This window comes from Coturnix japonica, chromosome 1, assembly GCF_054131305.1.
Source record: "Coturnix japonica strain WE chromosome 1, WE-NBRP24, whole genome shotgun sequence".
NCBI classification, from domain to species: Eukaryota; Metazoa; Chordata; class Aves; order Galliformes; family Phasianidae; genus Coturnix; species Coturnix japonica.
The window spans coordinates 154798103-154820218 of NC_140663.1; the positions used below are offsets into that span (position 1 = coordinate 154798103).

General features: G+C 40.8%; 1 protein-coding gene across 2 annotated transcripts in view; it reads left to right on the plus strand.

Moving 5' to 3' along the window:
* Positions 1–12485: 12485 nt before the first annotated feature.
* Positions 12486–22116, plus strand: part of FAM124A (family with sequence similarity 124 member A) — a 41006-nt gene continuing 31375 nt past the window's right edge. Inside the window, exon 1 of one of the 2 annotated variants that reach the window (XM_085536221.1) lies at positions 12486–12635. In XM_085536221.1, coding sequence (XP_085392347.1) covers positions 12499–12635 — 137 coding nt within the window. In that variant the 5' untranslated portion in view covers positions 12486–12498. Of the gene's footprint in view, positions 12636–17864; positions 18018–22116 lie in introns of those variants that run through there. The other variant, XM_015851857.3, reaches the window with a different exon arrangement.

Sequence of the window (22116 nt, forward strand, 5' to 3'; positions counted from 1 at the left end):
GTTTCTGCAAGGACAAAGTGCATACGGATGGTTTCTACTGGGCAGAATTTAGATATCGCTCCGAGTTTCACCCTGTGGTAATCAGGAGATGGCTGCAGCTACCCGATACCACAGCACCAGTGGGAGCAAAGTGGATTCATATGTCAGGGTCTGTTACACTCAGTGCAAAGCTGCTCTGTGTAAGGAATGCTGTAAAAGAAAACACTATTAAAACACTATTAAAATACTATTTTGTGGTTTTGTTTTGTTTTTTAAAAAAGCAGAGAGAAACAAATACATTTATACTAGTTCTTTTCTTAGACTAATGGAAGAGCATGTGAACATGTAGAGTTTCTATTGACTGGAAGCTACAGAGAAATTGGCCGCTATCAGCATATTCAAGCATTGGTATCACTTGTGATTGTGTAACAACATGATGAATGTTTTAAAGATAAGTAGAGTGAATATGCTCATCTCACACCGCCAAAACAATCAGCTCTTTGAAAACAAACAGGAATGTCCAGATCTAATATATTCAGAATAGTTATTATAGTTTATGCTCCTCAAGCTTTGAATATCTGAGGAAATTTTGAAGGGCTGTGAATATCATCCTGCAGACTCTACTAAACAAACTTCCACTAATTATACTGGAAGTGTCAAATGAAGGTTTATGCAACCTAAGAGTCATAGGATCTCAAAAGGTTCTAATATGAATTTGCCACTGCTAGGTAATAAAGTTGATTTTATGCTAGTGTGGAATATTAGAACTAGGAAAAGAGATGTAACATCTCTGTAAAATCACGTCTGAAATTTTTTACATCAGAGAAAATATCTGATCATCAATAACAGCTTGATTTTCTATGTGGTCTTCTGATCTTTGGTTATAAGTATGATACAATACCAGAGAGCCTCAGAGAGACGCTCTAAGTAACCTTGAAGTCACTTCACCCAAAAAGTCTATGAGTCAAGAAAGTCAGTGGGAGCTCAAGGAATTATTGACAAAGACACTAATCAGTAAGAGTGATGGGAACTCCACAGAGCAACTGCTTATAGGATTGCACATTGTCTCGCCATAGCAGACTGACTTCTGAGCTCAGCTGATCTTATGAAGAGACATAGGTCAAATTCACACACACACACACACACACAAAATAAAGGACAACAAAAAATCCACCAGGCTTCTGTTTGTGAAAATAAAAAGTAGGTGCGTCATACTCCATGAAGAGTAAACACGTATCATTATACATGCTGCTTTCTAAACAAATAAAAAATAAAACAAAATCCATATGGGCCTTAGATACTCCTGTACTGTCTCAACAAAGCACTTAAAACATATACTGGCATCTCACTGATGTTAAAATAGATAACTAAATAAAAATAATTAAAAACCAAACACTTTTAAGCCTTTAAGAGGTTTCTCGCTTTTAAGTGCATTAATTCCCAATGTTTTAAAGAGCTTGCTGGTTCACATTCATTGTGCATCAACTTACACGCAGTTCTCATTGTTCACTGTGGTGTTAAAATAAGTTAAGATTAATAAATGCATGAGTCGGTGTAATACCTGCATTACAGAGTAGAATTTCATTTGATATATAATTGCTGCATTATATAGTAGAATTTCATTTGATGCAATGAAGGGACATTTACGATTATTTCTGACAATATTTTATTTTGTGTACTGGTTATGAGCAGTGCAAATACAATCTTCCTTTCCAGTGGTAAAAATTAATATTAATCTGTTTTCTTCAGTGTCTCTACTGTAATTTAAATAGATCCCCTGAATTAGAAAGTTAAAGAGTAAAATTATAGATATCTTTAAAGGTAAAAAATGTCTCTAGTGTGTTTTGTGAGAAGAAGAATGCCCTACATCTTTTCAAGGTAATTTCCTATAGGGTAGTTTTCTTCAGACAGGCTTCCTGAATAGTTTTTATTTATTTGTAGTCAAACTCCAGTCTTCTTTTACCTGTAACTGCTCCCATTTAACTAAATAGCAGGGCAATTAGAATTTGACCTCCACAGATCACGGGTCTCTTCCCTTCTTACTGCTGGGGACAAAATAAGTTACTGTATCTAAGCCAGTCAGTGATTGTATGATACATACATCAGCTAGTATGGTTGAAGAAGAATATTTACTTTCATAATATTTCTGTCTGGCTTTGTATCTAATGGACTGATCTGAGTTCCATAGACCACTACTCATTAGCACACAAAACTTCCTTGATTATCTACACTCATAATGGCAGTTCCTGAGCCATCGTGACTGGGTAAGAAAATCCAACTAGAAAATATAGCTTATGTATTCTGATGTTAACTATATAGTTGAACACAAATGCATATGATCAAACGTGTAGATAAATGCCGTTAGAATACCTTGATCACATGAGTTCATGATTAATGGGTGGATTAAATTATAAAATCACACATCCTTAAGCTTTGTGGGGTTTTCTTTGCAATTACTTAATTGTCAAAATGTAAAGCTCTGAAACCAAAGAAGGAAAACTTTGGCAACCTGTAGATGAACCTCCCCACCATTCCATTACACTTTATTGCTGTGCAGCAGATGGCAGCAGAGGGGCAGTCTGATAGAATGGCATTGGACAGGGAAGTGCGCACAAAGCAATGGTGTGGAATTGAGTTCTTCCATGTGGAAAAAAAATTGCACATATTGACATTCATTGATGCCTACTGAATGTTTATGGAGACCAAACAGTAGATATGAGCACAGTGAGAAGGTGGGAGGTGCGTTTCAGCAGTGGGTCACTTTCAGTGGTGCAGATATTGAGCGCAACATGTAGAGTCTTTTCCCCTGTTGGCAAAAAATGCACAGCTTCGATCCCCACCCTTTGCTGGCCACTTCCTTCTTTCCCTTGAAGTTCTGTAAAGACATGCAAAAAATATATATACATAGTCTCCTAAGAATCTCTCATTTAAGAGAAATATGAAAAAGAAAGCAGGAAGTCTGAGGACACAACGCTAAATAAAAAGAAGTACATTGCTCCAAAAGTGGTGGCTCCTATTTATTTCTGTGGAAACTGTGAAGGCAATGGTCTGGAGTTCTGCCTCCTAAAAAATGCTGTCAGCAAACACTCGATATCCTTCCTCGTTCAGGATGTTCCCATAAAATGGTAACTGAGAGCAATTTTGATGCCATGCATTTGAAAAAGAAAAAAACCAAAACCATTATTGCTTCTCTGAGCCATGAAATTGGACAAATCAGTTCCCTAAGAATTTTTCATTTGAGTCAATTTTCAGGTAAATGCAGTGAAGTCCAGATGTATTGCCCACGTCAGATTTAACTGTGATCTTCTTTTTTCAAGGCTATGCCTCAGTTATGCTAAAGCAACACTGACCTGCAAAACCAGCTGAGTCAGGAAAGCAAGTCTGCTGTCAGAGGATGAATACAATTTTGTAAGTCTGGAGCACCATCTTCCCAGCTAATCTAGATTTGAATATGTTATTTCCATTTGACTTAGATCCTGCATATTCTCCATGAATTTTTACTACGTGTGACATCTTCAGTCACTGAAACAGGTTTTATTGCAGCATAAGCACTGATAGTAAGTAACCAAAGGAGTGATTACATTTGCATCAGGCATGGAAAGTTAAAGAAATGCCATAATTTTTGGACATCTAAATGATTAGAAAAAGATTTTGCAAATGAGGAATCAGTCTATTATTTTACTTCATTGTTATAATTTAGCATACATTGGCTTTGCTCTTTGGAAATGCTTTGTGTACATCTTATGACAAAGCTGTAAAAATCACTCTAGCAAAACTCCCCTCGACTATATCCGTATCTCTATAGCTGTTGCCTGGCAGCTTTTTCAGAGAGTGAAAGGTTACCAGGCTTACCCCCTTCTTTATCTAGCCTACTTCTTCCCTTTGTTTCCTCAAACAACCCCACTGTCATTAAAAACTTTATCTGCGTGACAAGGTTTACAAGGAAACCTTGTCTTGTCTTCTGTCACACAGGGTCAAGGAACAGCCAGTTGTCCTGGCTTGTTTCATTGGAAGAATTTGTGTCCTTTTAGCATAAACATTGTTAGGACATTTCCAAGCATTGCTAGTCTTTGTTGAATTATTCTCTCAGCTCTTGAGTCTTTTGTTGCAGAGATGGCAAGAAGAATTGTGATGTCTAGCTAGTTGCCTGTCACATCTATCACCCATTGATAAAGTCTTTGACAGAGGAGGGCGATGAACAAACAATTAGGATTCCTTCAGGATGGCTCAATGAGGATGAATGCTGTAAGTGGCCATTCTTCAAATTCGTTTATATAGGGCAAACATTAAATGAACCATCTGTCTTGACCTGCTTTTCATTCCAATTAAATTCTAGTGCACTATTATTGCTTCTCACAAAAGAAACACAGAGAAGGATTTAAGAAAAGAGGCAGCATGGACTTCTTTGTAAATCACAGAGTTGCCAGACTGTGTCAGTCATCTCCAGGCAAGAGCCACTCAAGATACCTAGAGGCTTTTTTGTAGGTACCCTTGGATTCCTGTTTCCCATTTCTAATTCCTCCCTCCTTTGCTAACTCAAAAAAGCAGGGCAAAGGCTACTTAAACAGGGGCAGCTAAAAATGAGCAAGTTTGGCTGAGAGATATGAGAAAGGAAGACTTAGTGCAAGTGAGATCCTATATGAACACTAGGGAGACCAGACAGAAAGAGAATAAATTTGTCTTGAAATAGGTCCTTTTGAACATATCAACTATTTTCTTCTCAGATCACAGACTCCATAGGGGGAAACACAGGATGGTTATTTCCTATGACTGTCAGGAGCAGTTTTGTAGCCTCCCCTTGAGTGTTCCTTGAAGGAGGAGAATTAAGATTCCATGACAGGTCAGAAAGTCACAAAGAGGGAATGTCCGGGTGGGCATCAATGCCAAAAAGGGCTCACACCCTAGCAAGATGTTTGCAGTAATCTGCAAAGCCAAATGATGCTTCCCAATCTAAGATACCCATGAAACTCTAAATATTTGCAACTGAACTTGCGTTGTGCTCAAAGAAACAGGGAAATGTATTCTTACACCCTGAAATCAGAAAGAACATGTGCCTTTGGCCTTAAGAAGAGCAAAATACAGTACATCAGATCATGGTGAGAGCTGGCAGCAAACAAAAGACACTGTATTTCTGGGTCAAAACACAGCTGTCGATGACTTTGTGGCAGATATTTTTCACACCTGCTAGAACCAAGTAGATACAACTGGAACATCCACAAGAATATGCTAGAGTGAAAATGAACTGCAGTCTCTCATCCATAATTCTTCCCGTATAGAGAGAAATCCAATTGTATGAAAATACGAGGCAACAGGAGCTGAGTTGATATTTGAGTTTAGTTCACTTCCACTCGCATTATAGACTTCAACAGCATGCAGAACACTATATTTTATAACACAAGAGTCAACACTTCTCATATTTTGCATAGAGGATATCATTATGGCTATTGATGTACTTATGAAATATGCCCTGAGATTCCTGCAGAGTATGCCTGGATTTGCGCCCATGAATATCAAGAACTTGTCCTGCTGAGGCTGTTATTCTGTTTGGTTGGTGGCTTTTGTTGGAGGAGGATAAGGAGAGAAATAGCAGGCTAATATTGCAGAGGCAATTTCCTCAAGGTCAAACCCCTCTTCCTTTATAGAGTTCACTGCCTGGTGTGGAGCCGATAACATCATTATATTTTCCAATAAAGGCTCTATTTGTTCCATCTCTTTGGCATATCCTTGCAGAAGGGACTTTGAGCCAGATTACAGTGTTAAACCACATGAGAGAAAAAAGATTATCAAGAGTTTTTGGAAGGATGACCTCAACCTCAACCTGGAAAACATTTTCTTCCTCACTCCCAGTGACTGTTAATTCTTTTCCTGAAAATGAAATCCAACAATATAGGTAAACACGAAGAGAAGAGACTGCTGTGTGCCACACCTGAGGCAATGGGTCACACAACTTCTCCAGTATACCTAATCACCAATATTTCTTTAGAATGCCATGCCTGACTTTAAATAAAAGAGAATAATCCTGTGGCTACATTCCTTTCCTGCTTGAGCTACATCCCTCCTCCCAAATATCAGTGATGTTGTGGGCAGCCTGGTTGTTTTTTGAGCAGTCTCTCCTTCTGCTGCATTCTTCTACTGTATGCTGCCTGGTCTGTATGCTCATGGAGCATTCACAAGGACTTCAGCCGTCATCATTTTTTGTACCTTTAAGTTTTACCACTAGATGGAAGCCTTGGCCTCCAGAGATTCTCTGTGAGATTCCTGACCATTTAGTCATATATCCGAGTTTCCTGGTAAGCTGTTTATCTACACTGATTTAGATATTTAAGTAATAATGAGCTGAGCTTAGGCATTGCTGTAGTTCACCGACTCTTGCATGGAAGATATAAAAGTTGGTCAATAGCCAATATCAGTGAAATCAGTGGGATATATTTCTATTCCCGAGTTCCAAAGCGGATCCCAAAAACTCTACAGCTTTAGAAAACAGCAAATTAATTTCAGTGTTCCGACAGAGCAAACAGGAAACAGAGTTTGTAGAAAGAGTGCACCTCTACAAGCCATGGGCTGCCAGCTTCTCTAGGAGAATGCCATGGGAGACAGTGTCAAAGGCTTTGCTGAAGTCTGGGTGGAAAGCATCAAGTTTTTCCCTCAGCCACCAGGCAGAACACTCCATCATAGAATACCAGGCTGTTCAAACAGGACCTGCTTTTCACGAACCCGCACTGGCTGGGTCTGATTCCATGGTGATCCTGCACATCCTCCAGTTGTCCCACACAAGTGTATGTATCTATCTAAAATTCTCCTTTTCCCACTGAATGTCTGAAATGCCAACTGGAATGATTGCCTGCAGATGACCCTCTGCCACTGCCTAAATTGTGATGGGCACTGTTTGATGGAATTCTTGTTAATACACACTAAAATTGACGACACAGGCTAGTCATTATTTCATGGTGCCATTGGCCCATTTCATCCACCAGTACAAACACTGCTCTTAGGGTCAAGGCCCAGAGCTGACACAGACAAGCAAATTAAATGATATACACACTTTTCTTCTTGTCAAGGAGTTTGTTCACACTAGTACAAGGTTAGGAAAGAAAACTTCTGTATATTTATTTTCTTCATAGCATACCTGGGAATTTTACACTGCTATGTGCAAACGATTTGTATGTGAGAGCAAAACCTTTAATGACCTTCACAGCTATCTCTTTTCTCTCAAAGTCTGCTTGGTTTCACGTTTGTGCTCCCATTATTCTAGATGGCATTAATTCGTTCTATTCCTTTCAGTCAACGTTTCACAGTCCTGCTTGGTTGTATTGGGTATCCTTCCTGTGAAATGAGGTAGGAAGGGGAAGATGCACCATTGCTGTGAAGCAATCCACTGTTATTGGCTACAGTAGTTACAACAAGAAGGGAAATCTCTCTTGCATGAGCTAGTCCACGTCATACACATGTATTTCTTGGTGGTACAGTCTACTTAATGTCTAAATACAGCATGCTTGAATTTAAAAAGACACAATAAAAGAATTACTTTTCCTGGAAAATTGCTTGTTTGGTTACCACAAGTAACACTGGAGATTATTGTAATTGAAAGGAACAGAAAATCTTGGGTTTGGGCATGGTTTTGTTGTGCATTTTGTTCCTATTTATTCCTTGCGGAGTTCACCATATGAGTTAGGATGTGGTCCTGCAACAGCTGGAGTTTCTGGCTAAGATCTCAACTTCAGCACTGAAGGACAATAGCCTGAACTAGTAACATTCAGATTGCATTTATATTTTATATGGTAATGAAGAAGAATCTATAGCAAAATCAAAAATAAAGCAATAAAAACACAGATTGGCGGGAATCGTTGCTAATTGTACTAGCTTAAAATACTCTGAATTCATTTCCGAAACCAAACACATTTCAGATTGCCAGTGCCACTTTTAGAAGCGCCATCTAACATGAGAAAAGAAGCAGAAGTCTCATGGATAATGGTGTCAACATGGAATGAAGGATAATGTCACAGTGTTTCATTGTTTTACCTTGTGGTACCGCTTGTGTTTATTGAATGGAAAACCACAAATAGCAATTATGCACCATTCTGTAATATTAACCATTTTCTGTTTTCGTGACTTGCAGACTCCTGTGATTTTGTCAGTGGGAAATTAACACAGCCTGGTATATGGAAACAGGCGAGAACTGCAATTTGATGGCTGAAATTTAAATTACTATTCAAGTTGAGTTTTATTCTAAACTATAATTACAACACAGTCATGTGAACATTCATTTTCCTGGCCAAAATGCTAAAATATTTTCTTCCACTAATGAGCCAGCTGCTGTCTAAAGATATTCGCTATATTCAGTATATTCACAATCAGTTTCTTGACTGTTTACCAATAAAGGTTGCACAATGTAAACTTTTTAGATTGCTTGATTTTTACATAGTTTAATATACTTGTACCAGTCAGAGATATAACTCAAAGGCTGAGAAACTTGCACTAGTTCCAACGTCTGATACAATTAGGTTAATGGCATGAAGCCACTGGAGTGTGGAGATGCAGGCAGACTGCTCTGTGCCCAGGAGCCAGAGCCAGGATCGTATTTGTCCTTGCTGTCAAAGAGAAGAGAAGGGCAGTGACAACAATGGCTGGAGGCGTCTTTCTGGAAATAAAAACTGTCAGTCTCCCCTCACTTTCTCATGCCCATGGGCAGCTGTCCTACAAAGTACTCCCATTTCCTAGAAATTACAGCAGGGGAAGGGAAAGGGAAGGGGAAGGGGAAGGGGAAGGGGAAGGGGAAGGGGAAGGGGAAGGGGAAGGGGAAGGGGAAGGGGAAGGGGAAGGGGAAGGGGAAGGGGAAGGGGAAGGGGAAGGGGAAGGGGAAGGGGAAGGGGAAGGGGAAGGGGAAGGGAAGGGAAAAAAAATGAATTCAGATAAACACAATAGCATCTCATCACTCAAAACCTGGCTTCTTTGCAGCTCCTTCCTGTCTGCCCCAGCCACCCTGCTGGAATAGATCAGTGACTTGTCATGATCAATAAAAAAGTCACACACTAATAGCATGCAGACTCACAAATCAACATCTCATCAAACAGCTTCTGGTCATTATAGTGTATGTCTTAATAATGACAGTTTCAAGATCCTGAGGCATGAAGCCAGCCTTGCAAGTCAGTAACGGGGCTATTGATTTTACCATCTCAAAGCAGTGAAATTAGGTGTTTAAGACATCAGTTACTGACAAAATAAAGTTCAGTAGTGTAGGTGGAAGAGAGCAGAGTCCTCTTGTGCTGATTCAGAGGACCTATTTCTTTTCACTGACTGTGAAGGGAGTCCAGGGGGACAAGTTACTTAGTCTGGGCATCTAAACTCAGCAACCAAACCACTTGCCTACAAATCTCCAAAAACCTCTGTTATGTGGAATGCCAGAGTGGTCTCCTGGAGCACAGCCACGGTCCTGTGGTAACGTATCTACAGTGTGTGCAGGGCAGCATGGGGAGACAGATGGACAAAGCAGACAGGCAACATGTGGGTAAGGGACAGCTTTACTGGAGCAGCTTTAGTGAGATGTAAGAGCTACTCCAAGTGCCTTTCTTTACTGTGTGGAAATAGAAAAGAATTCCAAGCTGGAACTGAAGAACAGCCCTAAAAGTAGTTCAAAAAGCAATGGAATGAATTTCATGGGAAGGTTTCCTCTTATAATCAGATCTGTACAAATATTGAGAAAAGCAAATAGCAATCCCTTTCAATTACAGACTAAATAAATGCTCTGCCACAGAAGATGCTGTTGAAAGTAGAGCTTTTGCTTAGCAGATAAAGTAATCAGATTACCATCAGGATTCATTGCCTTTTAGTTCTACTAGCATACGCAAAATAACAGTCGATGTTCTTCCAGTATTTCATATCATCACAGCACTGTGTAAACATGATCTAGTCATAAATACCCCTACAAAGCCCAGTAGCTTCTCAGTGTCCCAGAAAAGCCTGCCTTTGTCCAGACATCTGCTGTGTTCCCCTCCTTCTGCCCCCCTGCAGGGTGTCTAGATATGGCTGTGGTCTCCTATCACTCACACTGGAAGAGGAACCTAAAGCAGATGAATTGCTGTAATTATCAGACTATAAACCACTAGTATTTTTTGTGGGCTGGTGATATGATTCAAAATCCACACTCACTTCCCTAAGCCATCCAATACCCTTTCCACAGTCACTGGAAAATTGGTCACGAGATCTACCCTAAGTTTCAACCATTATCACCCACTGAAATTCTTCCACGCTTACAGAATGTTTAAACGTGTTATTATATCATGGCTGTCAGTGTGGGTGGGGAGGTGATTAAGACTTTTTTTGGTCCATCTACTTCTTTCAGTCCCAAAAGCTTTGCCAAAAATGCAAGAAAGGAAGCAATCACTCAGACAGCCCAATAAACATTTTCTTCATGTGGTTAATCTCACAATACAGCAACCACGGTAACTAAAATAATTACCAAAGGAAACTTTTCTGCCCCAGATAAATGATCTAACCCCATGAGTAATATTTGTAAGGCAGAAATAGTCAGAAAGCTAGAATAATTACATCAACTACAGTATATTAGTTGGCATTACAAGGTTCCTTCATGAATAAGGAATCTGTAGGCATTAGTCTACATAGGAGATTAATGTTATAAATCTGGACACAGTTTCCCTACCACCCATGTGCAGACTTCCTCTCTTACAGTGTAGAAAGACTCTGAGTGGTATGAATCAATGTGAGGGTGCTTATCTTTCCCCATTGACTAAGGAAGGCAGATGACCAGGTCACATAAGCTCCTCATCATGCAGTGCTCAGAAGAATACCTAAAATTAAGCAAAATGCATCCCATACCTGTTTGGTGTTGTCACTGCTCCCTTGGACTACAAAATGAAGCTGCATAACAGGCACTGACTCCTGTTCTTATGCATAGACAATCTTTGTTTTCCCTCGTTTCAAAATTTTCTTACAGAGCAATCCATCCATTTAATCTTTTCATCAAGACAAAAGTAGAGGAAACCTCTGTCCTGCGCTTAAACTCTGAACTGTCGACTGCATCAGCCTTTTGTTTAGCCTAGAAGTTAACACAGCTAAACTCTCTGGGCAAAAAACTGTCTTTCTTTCCTATGTTCAGCACAGACTTCTAAGGGATGAGACTGGAAGGAGATTACACAGCCCGTGTTTACAGCAATAAAGATTTTTACTTGTACTGAGGAGTCTCTAAACTTCATCTGACTACTTAAGGATGTGAGACAGACACTGGAAGTGATAGAAAAAAAAAGGAAAGGACAAATGATGACAATTTATAAGTGAGAAAGGGAGGAAAATAAATGGATGTTATAAACTTAGATGACAAAAAGATCTTCTGTGCTTTTTCATTCATCACTCCATCCTTTCTTACATGCTTGAGACCTTCCTTATCCTCTGTACCGATGTTTGAATGAATGGCTCATATTCAGAGCAATGAAATAAATGTGGTATTTAAGGAAGGCTGAGTATTCACTGCCCATGGACGATAAGCTCTGAAGATCTTGTTTTATGTGAGATCCTCTGGAGGGATGTAGATACCTAACTCAGAACAGATAGTCTTGAAAGTGACTGACTACTTGGCATTTGAATCATTACAGTAAGCACAGAATTTCCAGGGAGCAGTTTGGGGATCGACTTCTGGACAAGCAGAAGGAACTTGGAAAACTTCCCATTCTTTGAGCAAAGGCAAGTGCTTCAAATCATTTCCTTTGCTGCTTCTTTTGATGGACTTGGAATAAGAATTTTATAAGTTTTTTGACCAAATACTTTTTGTTTGTTTGTTTGTTTTCGGCTCTCGGGTATTTCTTAAGGGGTTTTGTATCACAGCTATAGCATTATCATGGAAAATAGACAAAAAGAAGCTATTTAAAAGACTCTGGAAATACAGAATACTGTCTGTAGTGCATATCCAAGTAATACAATGCAGATCTATAAAATACCATGCAGTGATAGGCCACAATAAACAGTCCTAGAAACGCCAAAATCCACACATATATGTGAGGGCATAAAAGACATATGCGTTCAAATTTAAATGTAACATTTTCCTTATTAGAGCCATTTGGTGAGCAGATAGAAAACAAGGAAGAGGGTTGTTAATCTTAACAGTGTGTTTTCAGACAATGAAGGTTACCATTTCATTGATTTCATGCACTTCTATTTTGCCCAGAATCCATGTGTAAACCATTTCATGAAAGTCACACACCATTTCTTTGAGCATAAACAACATTCCTCCCTCACAGACAAGAATATGATGACCAGCTTTCCCATGAACAGTTAGATAAAGAGATGATTACCTTATTGCCCATTCTCTGTAGATTGGCTTTATTTTTTTTACACGCTGACATGCCGTGATAAGCACTTTATGATGCATGGCTGACTGCCTCTAATACCACTTGATCCTTCATAAATTAAGAGGCAAGAGGCTGCAGCCTATCATGTAACTCCATTACTGGGATTTGGATTAAGAGTGTCTTGCATGTGCTATTGTCTTTCTTTTTGCTGCTACATGTCATGTGCCTTGGGAACAGCTGTTGGAATCTTTTTCCTTCCCATTCCGGCTCCCTTAAAGACTGGCCAAGGATATATTTGCTAGCGAGATGCGCGGACCCAACTCTGGGGAAAAATCCAGCAACCAACAGAGAAAAAGAGTAAGTTTAGAAACATTGTTTTCCATGTCATTTCCATCTGTCTTGCAAAAGCCCATCCTGCTTAGCTTTTAATGCATTCGTATGTTCATCCTGTAAATATTTTACCTATTAGCTTGTAGAAGTAGCTGTTTTTCCAAGAGATCCGTTATCGCAGTACCTGTTTAATAAGTGTCTGGTCCATACCTTGGAGGAGTACTTCTCCTCCTTGTAAGTCCCAGTTCTTTTCATGGTTTATGTACAAGGCTCTGCTTTCATTCCTTGCCAGTTTTTAACAGAAGCTCACATTTGTATCAAGCAGGATTTATCTTTCCCACCTGCCTCTCCCCACACTGATCACTTCAGATGATGCCTTAGAAGCAAGAAGTTCTTGCCTCACAATGTTTCACTGGACATCACTGTGTCCTAATGCTTTTAGCACAGGTAGAGGCATCATGTATACAAGATTACTGCACACGTGAGCAAAAGGATATTTTAACATTTCTTCTCTCATTACAACAGTAAAAGGAATGGTTATAGACTCAGCCTAATGAGGGTGGGGAATGGAAGCCCAGCAAGCCTCAGCCAGTGGACAACCGATCTCCTGCAGCATCAGCCAGTGCAAAAGAGACTTTATCATTTCTCTCTGCATCCATAAATATGTTTTTGTTTATAGATGTCAGAATTGGAAACAGACACAAATATCTTCTAGGAAAATATGCTTAAGTTTTATTTCTGTAATCTATTCTGTGATGTTTACTGTAGCTTAGATTATGCATTAAACAGTCACTCCTGATGTTTACTTGATAGACCAGTTAGTAAATCCCATAACTACTGATTAAAGAGTTTTAATAAAAAAATTAAACTCAATAAGCCCACCTGATTATCCATCTTAAGATTAAAATCTTAAGTCACAGGTAACTCGAAACTGGATTCTTTAAAATGTGGTAAAGCAATTCAGAAATAAAATCTCCCTTGGAGATCCAACAATGTTTTAAACATAACTGCCTTCCAGAATAAAATATTTTACTGTAAGGACCAGATGCAATAGAAGAAAAAAAGAAACCCCAAAGATCATTTTTCCCTTCAGAAGTGTCTACACATAAAAGCTGCTATAATATTTATTACTGCTGCCATAGGGGCTCGGTCCTTGCTCTTTGAACACCAGTGGGTACAAAAGTGGTGCTTCAAAGTAAATGTTTCCTCTGCCTTGTAAAACATGTTATATCATGAAAAACTTTGTTCAGTGGAAGTCGTCATGGTTACCAGCATAGGAGTGCTTTTGTCAGTATTATGATCATTCCTAGTAGGGTAGTGACACTGAATATATGTGAAAAGCTCTAGATGCTCCCTAGAAGCCACAGCTACCTCAGAAAACTGACACAAGGTCTGGTGTCTGCTGGACTGTGCAGATGCACTCTCTCTTGTGGGGCAAAAAAGGAGAGGTGTAGTGTAGCATATATGGTCCCTGACAGCTCCTGTTCCTGCTTTGAGCTTGATGCTTCTTTTCAGGATCTGGTGACCAGAAAAAGGGGAGTTCAGCTGCATGATCTGACCTCCACATCCTTTCACAGAGCTGTAGCAGGTAGCTGGTCCTTGAGCCTAGGGAAGGCAAACCCACTGATTTAATCTACAGGGAAGATCCGTCTGAATGGGATGACGTGCAACATGAGAGCAGCAGGAATGTCTTCAGGTCCAAACTCCATCTGGTTGCTTACACAGTGATGTGTGTGACACATTTCTGCTCCCCTTGTATTCTACTCTTATAGAGCCTCAGGCTTTGGGGTGATACAGAAAAGGACTTCAAATACTCAAGTTCCTATAGCAGTTGCTACTGAGTGCAAGAAGTTTCCAATAAAAAAGTAATGCACTAGAATTCGAGTTAAAAAAGAACCATTTGCTAATAAAATACATATTTTCTGTGCTTACTGTGAACTTTGGTAGGAGTGTGCATACTAGGGTTTTCAAATGCAAATTAAAGTAGTGGGAGCTGGGAACCAAATTCCCTTAAACTGCACTGAAAACCCTTGCTGGTGCTTTGAAGAAACAACTTTTTATTGCACAGTTGTATTTTACCTTAAAACTGTAGAATTTTAGGAGGTTGGGTGTTTGGCTTGAGACCTACCGCAAATGAACCTGACCTCACCATAACCCTTAAAAAGCCCCAAGAACCCAATAGCCTATGTGAGAAACTGCCACAAATATTTTGGCTCCATTTACCAGTCTGAAAGTCAGGCTTCTGGGGCTGACCTAGCACGAAGACAGAGCCACAAGCCAAGTTGTAACTCCCCTCCTCTCTCCAGAATTGCTATCGTCTTTATCTTTTTATAATCCACAACCCAGCACCTGAAGTCCAGTGCTGAATGTTAACAAAGTCTTGACCCGCAGGGTGCTTATTTCTTCTGGGATCACTGTTCACTGATCACTGATCACCTTTTCTACAAAGGCAAGATCCTGTAGACTGAGAAGTTCCTCTCTGTAGCACCTGGATGGGATGGAAAGTGCCAGGAGTGGAGTCCAGAACCTTGTATTAGGATCAAGATTCAGCCTACAGACTGAGACAAGTGAATGGGGAAAACATGGGTATAGTCTACTTGGAAAAAATTTAGTCAGGAATGAAATATCCCACCCTTTAGTATTCTGCCTTTATCAGCAGTCCAGAATCTTCTAAGCAAGGTGTCTTTTCTTGCTTTCAAAAACTATAAGGACTCTATAATTTATGGTATAATGCCAAAAGGAACTGCAGTGCCATCTGACCCTTTTCTTCTGGAACATCACACAGAAAAAGGGAGAAAGACAGAATACTGTATGAAAAGAACCAAATCGAGGACATTTCTTCCCAGCAGAGTGCCTCTGCATCAGAATTTAAATTACATGAGATGGGATATATATATTTTTTTCTCTATCTATCCTACAGTAAAGTTCTGTCACTGTATAGAAGGAAATGAAAGGTAGAGACTAGAGATAACCCACATGATACCCTAATCAGTAGGACATCCATATGCATGTGAATACAGTGTAACCACCTCTTTTTTGCTTACTCTTCTCTGGGCTAGAGAACCAGTTGCACCATACAGCATGCACTCCATCCTCCCAGCTCCCACAGGACAGATGATAGCCCAGCAGGCAGAGAGTAGAAAAGAGATTGAAATCTGAATCCAGGTGTGGATCCATCAAGGAAATCGATGCTTTGCCTCCTCTTCTGTTTTAGCATGCGTATGAACTGATATGGTTCAGCTTTCAGCTTTCCATTCTGCCTTTATCTGGCTGCAGTCAGCCCTGTCCTGTACCCTGCTCTCAGTTGCTCAGATCAGTGCATGAGCAATGAAGACGAATTTTGCACATCCTCAGTGTCACTTTGATTTCAACAGGAGGTTTTACTTTTTTGGTTTCTTTAAAGGCTTCTGCTGATATTTTGTGAGCACTGCTACTAAGTTACTTTAATGAAAGGCTTTAACCCAGGAATACTTTTATTATTCTTATCTTATTTGCCTTATCTTTAAACCAATATCACAGCCACGTAAGTACAAGAAAGTCATTAAAAATTAACCTCTCTTTTCACCAGACCATATGGAGGACCTAATGTGAAACACTGCTAACACAGAAAAGCTAATGAAAGGCTAAGACTTAACACCTCATTCATTAAAATCTCTGAAATGCTTGGAATTCGATGCAGAAAAGTCTCCTTTCCACCACAGTTATGTCAGAGACAGAATAAAACACAGTTAAATGAGGCAAGTGTATAAATAAGAGAGCCTGGAGTTTGCGGTAGTTTTACTTACTATCTTAATTATATATTTCCTTAGAACGATTCTTTTTTCCCTTTCTGAGACAGATGGGATAAATTAATCTTAAATGCAGCATAAAATCTATTCCAGATCCTCTCATAAGCCGGTGCTTAAACATTGCTAACTAGAATAATAAAAGTCAGAGATGGAAAAGATCTATTAGCTGACCACCTAAAATTTAATGTACAGAAATGTATCCATTTAACTAAACCTATTTCTAAATATTTAAGGAGGTTTGGTTACATCTTAAATCAGTTCAACAGTGGCTACAGTCAATTTATTTCACTTTGAAATCATGCTTAAGAGTGAGTGGAACTGACCTGCTTTTAAATGCCACTGCATTAACTAAATAAATGTACATGTGTAGTCTAAGTGACAGCAAAGTCTGTCCAGCCCTGGTAATAGAGAATAATATTAATGCTTCCCAAACACGACCTCTGGGGGCTCAGGATCCTCCATCACTTTTGCAATTATTGAAGTATAAATATTTAGCTATTTCCAAAATAGAGGCTCAAGCTGGGAATCAAGATGCTCTGGATTTTTGCATCAGTTTTGCCAGTCTCTTTCCTTGGATGAATCATTTATCTACACACAATATCTGAAAACTTACCAATGCCTTTTGCCTGAAAACGATGATTCAACAAGTTGAAAGCACAGCATTTCGGTTCCAATCCTAAAAGAAAATGTATGCATTTCATTTTATGTATGTGAGCAAATTGGTTTAGATGGAAGGCCACCCGTCTTGAAGGACGGAGTTGAGTATGTTCTGAAGGACAGCACAGTTGTGTATGAGTACTTTATACAGCATGTTGTCCAAGTAACTTGCCTGGGAAAAGACAGAATATTCTAATCAAAGGGGCTTATTCTATACCTAAAACCTGATATTTATTGCAAAATTAACATGAAATCCTTCATATAAACTGAAGAATAACTTTCAGTGCTTTCAAAATGACATGAGTGCAAATCAAACCAGACACTCTAAACAACTTAAATACCAACTTTCCTATACAACACTACATTTTATTTTCTAATTGCTGATGAACGGTAGAGATTGAAAGTGTCTCTCTGAACACCAGGAGCCCTTCTGTGCTGTGCAGTGATGGAGCACTGGCACAGGCTGCCCAGTGATGTGGGGTCTCCTCCTTGGGGATCTCCTAGAGCCACCTGGATACGTCCCTGGACTCCCTGCTCTGGGTGTCCCTGCTGGGGCAGGGGCTGGAGCCTGGTAGCCTTTCCTACACCACTCTCTCTTCACAGGATGCACTCAGAGCACTGGTTTAGCACAGCATCACTTTCTCACCATTACTGCTGCTCAGCCAACCTCCCCGACTGTCTCCACATGCAGTTCCAAAGAGATCACACCTAAGACGGCTACCAAGCTCCCTGTAGTAGAAGTGAGCCACTACATAAGCCACGGCGGCACCCAGCGGGGAGGCCGGGCTGAGGGCCGGGGCGGGCCGGGGCGGGCCGGTGCCGGGAGCTACCGCCTCCCACAGACGGCGGCGGAGCGACGACGGGTATGGAGCGAGCCGGGAGCCGGCAGCATGCAGCAACAGCAGCAGAAGCAGCCCCGAGGCGGAGAGGAGGACTGCGGGGATTCGGGAGCCGAGACGGGAGGGTGAGAGCGGGGACGGGCCGGGGCGGCCGTGCCTTCTCATGGAGGGGGCTGCACTTGTTGGCCGGCCGGGGGAAGGGCTTTGTGTGCCGGTACGCGGTGGCCGAGCCCCGCTCGCTGAGGGCCGCAGGATGCTTTGGGGGGCGGGGAGGGCTCCTCCTTCGGGGGTTGGGGAAAGGTCCCCTCAATATACGCGTGAGGAGGAGGATAGTGCCAGGCTGTGGCCGCAGGCTTTCGGCTGAATCCTCATAGCAAGAGCCATCCCTCCGTCCCAGGACAGCGTGCCCTCTGTGGGAGTGACACCGGACAGAGCCAGCTCCTGGGGGATGGACCGCTACGGAGGAGCTTAGATTTGTGGGTGCTCTTAAGCCAGGCTGCTGTTTTCACGGTACTCACCATACCGACCCTATAAAGTGCTGTAAACTTTGCAGGTAGCTGTCCAACCTGCAAGCGTCCCGTTAGTCAGGGAGAACGGCTGTTTTACCTGGATCCGTGGCCCAGCAGCCAGAGGTGCTCGGCTGGTGAGCTGGGTGACTTCTGAGATCCCTGAGCTGCACGGATCACCCTTGGGATACTCATACAGCTCCCACTTCTACAGGACAGCAGGAAGATCTCTGCAGCCATCCCACATGGTGCTGCTGGCTCACCTTGTTGGGAACAGCAGTGAGACTGTGACTATTCTCTGGCTCCCTTAACACTGCTCTTTTCTAGGTCTATTCCTTCTAGCTGTATTCTCCCAGTTCCTTGCCTGGGCTATCTTCACCCTATTGCATAGGGATAAGGGTGTACATACACAATGGTACTTCCCTTTGTGTAAGGTCATAGAATTATAGAATATACCAACTCAGAAGGGACTCACAAGGATCACAGAGGCCAGGATGACTTCCTATTCCTATTGACTTTCACCCTTATTGCTACTGTAGCATCACATGCTGAAATCCAGGGAGAAAGACAGTATCTTGATCTCAGACTGATGCTGGTAATAGCACTCACTGGGATACGTGGTGCTGGTGGCACATGAGACTGAGAGCATAACAAGGCTGTAAAGCTGATGGTTGCAGAGTGGTATCAGGTGCTCAGCACCCAAACTGAACCAGCAACATTGCAATTAATAAAGAAAGAAGTAGACAGGAAATATGGCAGTCTCTTCCATTTACCTAGCTTTATCTAGCTATTCATTCAAATATGTGTTCTTTAATTCTTCTGTGGTTGGAGAAGTGAAGTACTTTCTCCATCACCTCACATAGTTGTGGTGTTGCAGACACACCTGGCAGCGAAGGTTTTTACGTATTTTATGAGCTTAAGAACAAAAATCCACACCTTTTTAGTTCTTGGGACAACAATTCTGTTCATGTTTGGGGAATATGCATAAAAAGGAAAACAAAATAATCATGACTGGTTCAAAGCTCAAAGCATCCTTGATGGGCCAAGTCACTCTTGGTTTACTGAGCCTTTACACTGCAGTGAGCAGCGTGGCAGCAGTTTATGCCTGGTGCTGGTGACATGTTGAAGCTGATGATTTTATGAACCATCCCTGTCACTGGCTTGACACTCAGAGCTCAACACAAAGGTGTCTGAGAAACTTTAACATGGGTATATGGCAATTAATAGCTGCAGTGCATTGCAAAGGTGTTCATTCTGAAAAGCAATAGGTCCCTGCGCTTCTATTCTTAATTTTAGTTGCGTTTAGCAGCTATTCTGGTCTGAGAAACACTTTGCACATGTCCCTTTCACAGTGTTTGTGTTTCATTTTTCTCATCAAACTAACTGCTCCCAGCACTTGCCTTTCCGCCTTTCCACACAATCTGCTTTTTCTTTGTCTCGGTCCCACCATAGATATTACTGAATGGAGCTGTTTTCCTTTTTCTCTAATGACTCCAAGGTTAAAAATGAAGTTAACTATTTTGATGTTCAGCCACAGTCCTGTGGAAGTATAAAGAGAGAGAGGTCAAAGTGCTTCAGTGAGAGGTTTACATCGAGTGTTCCCTTTCTGTCACTGAACAATAGCAAGCAATGGCTGCAGCGAAGCCAGACACTGCCATCTCATAAACTGTACGTATTGTTGTGTGAGCCTGTACCATAGAAGCTGTGTATAAAAACAAGCCAGTCTCATACATCAAGCACTCCCTATGTCTCGTAAGGTTTTGTTGTGGCTTCCTCCTACAGGAAAGCTCACTTACAGTTTTAAGCCTTCATTTTCCTAATCCGCTGGAAAATATCTCCCTCTTACTGCATTTGCCTCAGTAAACAGGGTTGCGAAGAGGTCGCAGAACAAAATAGTGTATTTTAAGTGACTGAATCCAATCAGAATGGATTGAGCTGTTGTTGTCAAGTACCTAAATAAAGTGAGTAGAACATGTAAGCCAATTAGTTTATATTGGCTGTTTATTAATGAGATTTGAAAGTGTTTGACCACCCCTGATCTGTCATATGTACTAAGCGTACCTTACTGGGAGCTGTATTTTCGAGCTTTCTAGTAAAAATACTTATTTCATTTACTGAAACCTTGTAGAACAGAAGTGTGGCAGATGAAGAATTTTCTGCTATTGTAATTTTTGCAGTGGTTTTGTACTCCTGAGACCTGAAATATTAGGAAGAAGAAAAAGGTCTTTTGAGAGGGAAGGTGTTCTGATTAGAAAGCAAAGAGAAGGGAAAACAACTGGAAAAGTTTGAAGGGAGGGGAAATCTTAATATTTAAAGAACTTATAAATTATAAAGAAAAGCAAAATTAAAAAGGCGGAAAATTCATATTAAGCTGCTTAAAATTAGCTGCAGAAAAGTACATTGTTCAGTCTTCTTGATTTTAGAGGTTGAAATTTTTTGTTCTCCAGATTTTTGTGTTTGGTTGTTGTTTTTCTTAAACAGGAGGAGAGCCAGCTCTTTGAAAGGGTAGATAATGGGACAAGGGGAGTGGTTTTAAGTTGAAGGAGGGAACATTTAGGTTGCATATCAAGGGGAAGAGTGGTGAGGTGCTGGAACAGCTGCCCAGGGAGGTTGTGGATGCCCTGTCCTTGGAGGTGTTCAAGGCCTGGTTGGATGGGGCCCTGGGCAGCCTGGTCTACTAATAAGTGTGGATGTTGGCAGCCCTGCCTGTGGTGGTGGGGCTTCGAGATTCATGATCCTTGAGGTCCCTTCAGACCCAAGCCATTCTATGATTCTATGATTTGTTAGGTCCGGTTAGCTGTCTTTAGGAATTGCTTCAACTTCTCCCTGCTCTATATGTATATGCCCTAATTGAGCGTAATGCTTCTGTGAGATCAACGACATCAAGACATCTTGGGGTTTGAGCCATTCTTTGTGTTTTCTTCTGTGTCTGTCTTCCCTAAATTAATTGCTGTGGAGGCTGTCCTAACTTCTTGGGTGTGCTATATGTGTTCCTTGCTTTTCCCTGTGGCTCTCCCTGTTTGCACGTGTGACCCTAGATCAGTCACAAACTCTCTGAGCCTCTTTTTACTTATCTGTTAAGCAGATTAAGAAAAAAAAAAAAAATCTTTTTTTTTTTTTCATTTCTTTCTTTCTTTTTTGGTTGCAATTCTGTAAGCTTCGTGAGACTCTAAAATGGCAAAGACAGTTGTTAATATCAGACAGGACAGTACAAAAAAGAGTGTGCATATCACTTGAAAATATTAACAGTATCTTAGTCCATGTGTGTCTTTGGTGAGAATGTTCTACTTACATTATCAAATGAATAGATGAACTGTTTGTTTGCTGAGGAGGAGCTGCTGTTTATATGCCTGTGTCAGATGGTTCTAACTTAAAGGTTTTCAGTACTTAAGTCTTTGTCATCTGTATGGGAGTCCTTCAGTATGACATGTCAGTTTTCTGTCACAGATTTCATCCATGTGTGAGAAACTCACAGGATATAAACCACTGCTGCTAAAGCCTGTTTTAAAAACTGTTTTTTTTTGTTTTTTGTTTGTTTTTTTTTTAACCTTGGGGGCTTGTTTTTTGGTTTTTGTTTTTTTGCCCCCTGAAAATATCACTTGCTGTATATCCATCACTCTGGATATGTCAAGCTGTACAATTTGTCTCATTTGACATTCAAACAATGTAAAGTTGAGTGTTTTGTCACAAGTGGGGCTGAAACACCATTTCTGATCAG